The following is an 8,495-nucleotide window of genomic DNA, read 5'->3' on the forward strand; positions in this document are numbered from 1 at the left end:
TGTAATCAGTACAGTTAACAGATTGTATAACAATCAACCATGAGCTTCCTCGTTGACATCATCTTTATGGTCTTATTTCAGGTTGTTGGAGGCTTGTCCCAAGTGATATCATCGGAGGAAAGCTTGGAAGAGGAGGACCCCTGTACAGGTGGATTTATTATCTAAAAAGCCTATTAAGAACTCCTTAACCACTTCCCGTCCGGCCCATGTACGCACAGCCAACCAGAGCAGTGTGCCTGAACTGACAGGGAGGAGGACTGTTAGTAAACAAAACAGTCCTCCTCATTCCCATCAGTGATCGTCTAAAATCACCAGGCACCGGCGAGTAATCCCTGGCCAGGGCCCAGTGATTGACATCCGTGGCCGCAAAATGCGGCGTGGGTAGGGGGCAAATTTTACAAACCTGTTCCACCCTGTTGCAGTATTTTTGCTATAGGGTGGACAGGAAGCGGTTAATATGGTCATATCTTGAATTTTATCTGGTTCCTGATGGACCAGTTGAAATTTGCTTTGTGGGTGGCGTTGCTGGTATTCTCTCACCTGATACCCTTCAATTGAAAGCTTAAAGGAGTCAGGAGGGAAAATTTTGGTTGTACAGTAACTACATTGAATTTGATACGGCCGCTGTTTTAGTATTCTGGTAGCTGCTGTCACCAGCTGTCATAAGACAATAGGCTTAGTGGTAGGTTCCGCCACCCATCCTATGGAGAAATCTGCTTTTGTGTGTATGGCCAGCCTAAGATTTGCTCAGCTATTATTAAATGCACAAGAAAAAAAAATCAATCATGCCTTCCAGAGCTTAATTTTTGGTGGTAATGTGGCATTCTGTTTTAAGTTCACTCTTTCTTTTTGATGAATTTTTGATGGTGTGTTCACAAATAATTGCACCAATGCCAAGGTCTTTGTGGTATGTTCTCATTTTAACATTGACTACTAATGTCAGACAGAAGTTTGTAACTCCATATACCAAGGGGTATATTTATGATAACTTTGCTGTGAGAATGTCACAATCCCCATAATGTGTCTAATAAGTTTTTTCCTATGATTTCCAGTTCCATCTAGTGGCTATAATGCGGTATTCTCCTGATTGAAGTATTTCAGGAAAATATTGCATTAAGGCCATTAGATGGAGCTGATGACCATACAAAATAAAGATATTAGACACATTATGAAGATTATTTGTGATGGTTTGATGAATGGTCAGACATTCACAAACATCTTTTTTTATAGACCCCCCTTTCCCCTTAAGTTTACATTTTGTGTAGACTGGCCAATAGTCAGAACATTTAGATTTTTGTTGTTATTATTATTATTATCATTATTTCAGCATTTTATAAAAATGGTGGAATGTTTTTTTGAAATGGAGATCTTGATTCTGGACTTTTGGTGATTTTACCAATATTATTGGGAAGTAGACTTAAAATGAGACCACATGATTTCCAGAATTATTTTCACTGCAATTTTCATAAACATCAGGATCTTTGTCTGCTGTGTCAGTTTGAAACACTTAGTAGCTGGAGATAGTCTTGTCAATCCAGGACAAGTAGTTACACACCTTGGTATATATACCCGGGTATCCAGGCAAGACACAGCCGTTACCCCAGGATACAACTCCCTGCAGCTCTCCATTGCAAACCACAGGACCGCCAGAGTCACCCTGGGGGAAATAAATAACAGAATCAAAATGCACTCATTGCATGCAACAACCTGCTGAGTTCTTCATTTACATAAACTGTTGGGAAGGTCATAGCATTGATAGGAAAGCATAGAATGGAGGGGACCACTTTTTATGTCCATTAGGTTATTTAAAGGTGAATAGAAGAAATGGATAACTTACATTTACCTACACCTTTGAGCTATGCCTGGCGTTCTTCTTATAGGTCTATGCAGGGACCCTGTCCAATGCAGTTGTGTTACTAATCAAATGGTGTGTTATTGTTAGGCTGTAACCAGCCTTAGCTGGTATTTAACTGTTTTGGGCTCTGCAAGTCTTCCCTGAACACAATGGGTTGAATACTTCAACCCTTAATCTGCAATTGTCACAATCGGTTGGACTTATTCTGTAATGTTGAAGACATTTCATTGCTCATCCAAGTCACTTCTTCAAATCTATTGAGTGTCAGGAAAATACCCCAGCAATGAAGGCAGCTTGTATCAGAGTGTGGTCATCCACAAGTTTTACCTTGTGTGCATCTCAGAGCAAGCTGGACCAGCACCCGAACATACAGGTGGCTGCCCCTGGCTTCACTGGCATTACTTCTGTGTGTTACAGGAGGGAGGCTTCAGTAAGTACAACGGAAACACTGAGCTATGAATATTTATCTGTTTCAGCCAACCTCTGAGGCCCTTGTTTAGACATATGGTTTGGGAGATTATAAATATTAGGGTCACCTTTTTAGCTTATTTTCCTGGACTCTATCTGGGTAGGATGTGTGTTTAGAGTGTGTCTTCTCTTTGACTTTACCCCAGCTTGGAGCATATGCTGTAGGCCCAAGAACTTGAGCTAGAGTGAATACTTGAAAATAACCTGGCGTCAGGCCCCAGGTCTGAACCTGCAACCTCTGCTGTGCCTCACAATACCTTTTTTTTGCTGAGCCACCTGGAATGCTGTACAGATCCCTGGAAAATTCCTTGGATGATCCTGTCTTAAACCTTGTTTCTTTTGAACTTTGAACCCTTTGCTCCTTCCTTGAACATCCAATTTTAGCAATACTTTTTCACTTTCTAGTGACCAGATTTTTGTGCGATTTCCAGCCAATATCTTGCTGTTGTCACTCCTGCTGGTGTTTGTATCTCCACTAACACTCATTACCGACCTTTTGTTTGTTCCTCAACTATGCTTCTGCAACTCATTGTTACCAACCTTTGGCTTGTTTACTTGCTATGCATCTGCTACCTGCTATATCTGCTACTGGATCCCAGCTTGCTCACCTGCTGATAGGGCGATCCTGAGGACCACGACCTGGTACTAAGATGCACCAAAACCCATCTCCACCATCCCATCAGGAGCTCTGGTGAATACAGGTTAGTGCTTAGACTCTGCACCTCGGGTGAGTCCATGTCATCTGCCAGGGTGACCTGCTTGCATACCTATCCTGCTGGTCAGTGGGAGCCTCTCTACTACTACAGCTACTGGTTTCTGACCGTGACAGCTGAGCTGGAAAGTAAACTTCTTGCTGAACAGTGTTGTAGAGGATATAGTAGATAGATCTGCTATATGGACACTGTAAAAAGGATTCATTGTTCATAGACTTGGGCATCTTTCACTACTATACAAGGGACGGTCCTATTAGAGAGAGATCCATTGCAATATCAGAAAGATTGTGAATGCAAATACAGGGTCATAAATCTGCTTAACTGTTCTTACAGGGCAAGTAATTACCAAGAGTCTACCCTTAAAGGGCCTGCTACTACTATTGCAACTTCAGAATACCTGTCCTTTGTGCTTTTCTCTGTTATTGAATTCAGCAATGAATTGTAAAAAGACTAAAGTGGCTGGCGCCCAGCTTGTTTTCTGCCCCACTATACACAAAGGAACAGCTATAGATGTTGGTCCATCAAGCCACTCAGGAGCAAGGGGATGCTACACTTATATCTGGGTAAATTCTCCTCCTTTTCTTTTTCTTGACCACACTGCTCCCACCCTTCAAAAGCCATATTTTACTTACCTGAGTCTGCCATTTTGTGACCCTCCATGCAATCTCTTCTGGGAGTGAAGACCTGTAACCCATTGATGTACTCACTATGGGGTCTCCTGGCCAGTCACGTGAAGCACAGAGTCCTGTTTTCCCTATCACCTTGTCCCATGATGGAAGGACCTCACTCAGTGAATAAGGGAGCTTCATAGACATAATGACATCATTACTGTTCACTGCATAATTGTACTGTGAGCCCAGGATGACTAATGATTTATTATTCATGATCTACCCTCTATGAGACCTGCACTAATAGGAAGAGGAAGAAACTGTGCTCTGAATTGCAAAGCAGATAAGTCTATGGGGAAATTACTCAAACTGCAATTTATATTTTTAGAACAGCTGATCAATGGGTTAAACAAAAAACAGAAATTTTGAATTGGACTTTCAACATTTTGCTATGTTGTTCTGTTTTCTTTTGTATTTACCTGACAAGAGTCCTTTCCACCATCCATATACCCCATACAGATCATGTTTTCAGTAATTTTACCAGGATAGGCATCTTGGTACACTTGGTTGTTAAGAATCGGAGCCTGAAGGCACTGCAGAAGATCAGGATAATTATCTAGACAGAAAGTTTATAGTTTGTTTTTAGTATCCATAAGACCTAGGCTGGATATTTTAAAACATACCATCTGTACTCAACCAGGCTGCAATGGAACACACAGGGTTTTTCAGAGATTGCTAGGAGTACCTTGAACAATGAACAATTTCTGCCTTCCAAATAAGTAACCACTGACATCACTAAACCTTTTACTTATCTGTATGGAGGGATTCTTCCCATTTTCCACCAATGTAAGGGACATTCTTCCCTCTGCCAACCAATGTAAAGAACATTCTTACCACTGGCCACCAATGTAAAGGACATTCTTCCCACTGATCATCATTGTAAGGGGCATTCATTCCACTGACCACCAATGTAAGGAGTATTCTTCCCAGTGATCAGCAGTTCAAGAGGCATTATTCCCACTGACTACAAACGTAAGGGACATTCTTCCCACTGATCACCAATGTAAGGAGCATATTTTCCACTGATCACCAATGTAAGGGACAGTCTTCCCACTGATCACCAATGTAAAGGACATTCTTCCCACTGATCACCATTGTAACGGAAATTCATTCTACTGACCACCAATGTAAGAGGCATTCCTCCCACTGATCACCAATGTAATGGACGTTCTTCCCATTAATCACCAATATAAAGGACATTCTTCTCATCACTGACTGCCAATGGAAGGTGCGTTCTTCCCAGTGTGCACCAATGTAAGAGGAATTCTCCCCAGTGACCACCAATGTAAAGAGCATTCTTTCCATTGACCACCATGCTAATGCACTAGGAGCTATAGACACAATACTTAGTAGTAGGAGTTTTTTTCAAGGGTTGAGAAAAGCTAATGCACACTATCTTATTGTCCATATGGTTTCTTACCTCCACTACTCAGCGTATTTCCCCATCCAGATACCAGACAGCGAGTGCCCGTCACTGCACAGAGAGTGGGCAGACTGACGGTTCTGACCTGGCTGTTCATCTTGACCAGTTTACTTAGCCGGATTAACATGATGTCAATAGTTAGGATCATATTGTGGGTGCTGGATAGCTTTGGAGGCTTTAATAAATTGTTCTGGTCCTTCCAACACACCAATGTTGTATTCTCCAAGCCGGACCTCAATATTCCTGAATATGTTAAAAAAGAAACCTTTATTAAATATACAAGTATAGCAGTTTCTATTACTTATTAAGGTAGATGTTAACCTTTACTGGGATGACATTTAGGGGTTTATTTATCAATGTTTTTACCCATAATTCACCCAACTTTTTTCTTAAGATTCACACATTTGATTGATTGATTGACACACATTGACACATAGGGGTAGATTTACTAAAACTGGTGCACTCACAATCTGTTCCAGCTGTGTATGGGAGCCAATCAGCTTCTAACTTCAGTTTGTTTAATTAAGCTTTGCAAATAAAACCTGGAAGCTGATTGGTTTCTATGCACAATTGTACCAGATTTTGCATGCTTCAGTTTTAGTAAATAAACGCCATGGATTCATCTGTCTGCTAAAGCCTTGTGTAAGATGAACAGTTAACATGGTTATTTTTCATGAAATGCTGTTTTTTCATCCTTTTTCCAATTTTGATGATACTGATCTGCTCCAGCCTTTCAGTTTCTTCATGTCTACATTTACTGTCTCCATGTTCATCTGCTCTGAACCAGCTTTGTGACTGGGACAACAGAGGAGCATGCCTGTGCAATGTGTGTTGGCATGGCTAACATGGTTGACAACGCAGGAGCATAATTTGGAGGCAATGAGGGGGATTTACTAAACTTGGTGTACCCAGAATCTGATGCAGCTGTGCATAGTGACTAATTAGCGTCTAACTTTAGCTTGTTCAGTTAGGCTTTGACAATGAAACCTGGAAGCTGATTGATTTCTATGCAATATTGCACCAGATTTAGCACTCTCCTGTTTTAGTAAATAACCTTCAATGTTACCCCATAACGGAAGTGCCCAAAGAAAGACTTTCATGGCAGGATGACCTGAGATTACTTAATGGAAGTTGAATAGTTAGAGGTTTGAAAACAACCGTTGAAAATAAATGAAAATGTTCAAGTTGGACCAGTCAAGTTCAGGTGTTCATCCAAATGCTGCAAGTCTAGGGTGTATGGAATGAATGAACACGACAGCTTCCAGCTGTCAATGGTTGCTAAAGAAGCAGCGGCTACTTGCACCTGCTGCATCCTTGGCAGCCATTGATATTACCTGTCCCATTCACTTACATGGCTGATAATCCCTGGCCATGTAAAAGAAGTGGGGGGTGGTAAGAGAAGACTGACATCTTTGCCAAAGTATGGACATATGGGCCATTCAGTGGGGTTTGGATTCAGTGCCCGAACTTTCTCCATACTTGCTGAACCCTACTTGAATCCAACCTTGTTGTGCTCGGCTCACCACTAGGTTTGGAGACAAATTAGAAAGTGAGAGGAAATCTCCCCACAATTAAGGAATTCCCTTATAAACAGCTGCCATTGGAAGTGTCCATACTGGAAGATTTCCTCTCTATTTTTGTTCAGACAACTCCCCATTTTTACATTTTCTCTTACTTTCAGTCCTGGTGACAGTAGCCACTAGGACATATAGACAGGGTGAATCCCCATCCAGAGACACAGTCAGCAATAATAACTTGACAGAGGTAGTAACCCTTCACCACGCCATCCAAAACATAAAAAATGTTAGCTTTTGATACACTTTAATATGTCATTTTTTACGTTTGTTATAAGTAATTCATTGTGTGTGGTAATTTTATTATTGTTTGATGTGTTTCTTTTTTTAAAGTAACGTGATTATAGGAACCTGCTTTTAAAGGTTAGAAAATGACTGACATCCGTATTACTTACTTTTTGTAGCAGTGAGCAGCGGAAATCACCCATAACGTGTTATTAGGGACCCTCCACAAAAATGGTATCCAGCATGCAGAGACACTTGGTAAGGAACAGAGCTTTGCTAGCAGGTGTAACCGCCAACAATCTTATCATCATCATGGATGGGGACGGCAGCTGCAGAGATTCACCACATTTTAAAATGGATTTATCTGTCATAATAACCAATAAGAATGCATTCAACCTCCTTACAGCTGAACTCTGGCTTTCCCTTCAGTAACTGCCCCAGCCTTGTGCAACCGGAGAATGCTTTGCAGTCATTGAGAAGACGCAAAGCATTCTTTGAATAGCGCCAATGCTGGGCACGCAGCCAGTGGAGATCACTGGAATAGAGGTGTCGTCTTCAGTGATTTTCAGCTTCTAAAACACAAGGCCAGCAGACCACATCTGCACCTCCTCTGCTGCTGCTGCACCCCCCTCTTCTCCATCTCCACCTTGTCTCAACAGCCAACAGCAGAGAGGAGGACAGAACTCCTCACCGGATCCTGCATCTCTCTGTGCAGCCGCAGCACGACCTCATCTCCACCTCCCCTGTTCTCGGTTTGTGATTGATGGCAATCTTTTAACCACTTGCCTACCAGGCACTTATACCCCCTTATTTACCAGGCCAATTTTCAGCTTTCAGCGCTGCCGCACTTTGACAATTGCGCGGTCATGCAACATTGTACCCATATGAAATTTTGATCATTTTTTTCTCACAAATAGAGCTTTCTTTTGGTGATATTTAATCGCCACTGGGCGCTTTACTTTTTGCGCTATAAATAAAAATAGTGCAAAAAAATTTGAAAAAAAAAAGTTTCTTTGTTTCTGTTATAAAATAAAAACAGGTAATTTTTCTCCTTCACTGATGTGCGTTGATGAGGCAGCACTGATGGGCACTGATAGGCGGCACTGATGGGCACTGATAGGCAGCACTAAAGGGCACTGATAGGCAGCACTAATGAGGTGTCACGGATAGGCGGCACTGATAGACAGCACTAATGAGGTGTCACGGCTAGGCGGCACTAATATGCAGCACTGATAGGCGGCACTGATAGGTGACACTGATGATGGGTACTGATAGACGGCACTGACTGGCATCACTGCTGGGCACTGACTGGCACAACCCCTGGGCACTGACTGGTGGCACTGACTGGAAGCACTGCTGGGCTGCACTGGTGGGCAGCACTGGTGGGTGGCACTGGTGAGCACAGGTGGGTGGGCACAGGTGGGTGGCACTGCTGGGCACAGGTGGGTGGCACTGCTGGGCACAGGTGGGTGGCACTGCAGAGTGGCACAGGTGGGTGCACTGCTGGGCACAGGTGGGTGATCTGCTGGGCACAGGTGGGCGGAGCTAGTGGGCGCACTGCTGGGCACA

At 42.6% G+C, this 8,495-nt stretch overlaps 1 protein-coding gene across 1 annotated transcript; it reads right to left on the reverse strand.

The window, feature by feature from the left end:
- Positions 1–1,507: 1,507 nt before the first annotated feature.
- Positions 1,508–5,370, reverse strand: LOC149433854 (trypsin II-P29-like). The gene is made up of 3 exons (XM_089664359.1): positions 5,125–5,370; positions 4,124–4,260; positions 1,508–1,657 (listed from the first exon to the last, which is right to left on the reverse strand). The coding sequence occupies exons 1-3, from the start codon at positions 5,273–5,275 to the stop codon at positions 1,508–1,510; spliced, it is 438 nt and encodes a 145-aa protein (XP_089520485.1). The 5' UTR covers positions 5,276–5,370.
- Between the last annotated feature and the right edge of the window lie 3,125 nt (positions 5,371–8,495).

This window comes from Staurois parvus, unplaced genomic scaffold (genome assembly GCF_062004578.1).
Source record: "Staurois parvus isolate SC_StPar_1 unplaced genomic scaffold, SC_StPar_1.0 ptg001898l, whole genome shotgun sequence".
Lineage (NCBI taxonomy): Eukaryota > Metazoa > Chordata > Amphibia > Anura > Ranidae > Staurois > Staurois parvus.

What these genes read in the sequence shown, in the direction of transcription:
- LOC149433854 (XM_089664359.1), bottom strand. Translation starts at nt 5,275, where the DNA reads ATGATCCTAACTATTGACATCATGTTAATCCGGCTAAGTAAACTGGTC. An exon ending in AAATACGCTGAGTAGTGGAG is followed by an intron (nt 4,261 to 5,124) that starts GTAAGAAACCAT and finishes CTTTCTGTCTAG; the next exon opens with ATAATTATCCTGATCTTCTG. An exon ending in GTGGAAAGGACTCTTGTCAG is followed by an intron (nt 1,658 to 4,123) that starts GTAAATACAAAA and finishes TATTTCCCCCAG; the next exon opens with GGTGACTCTGGCGGTCCTGT.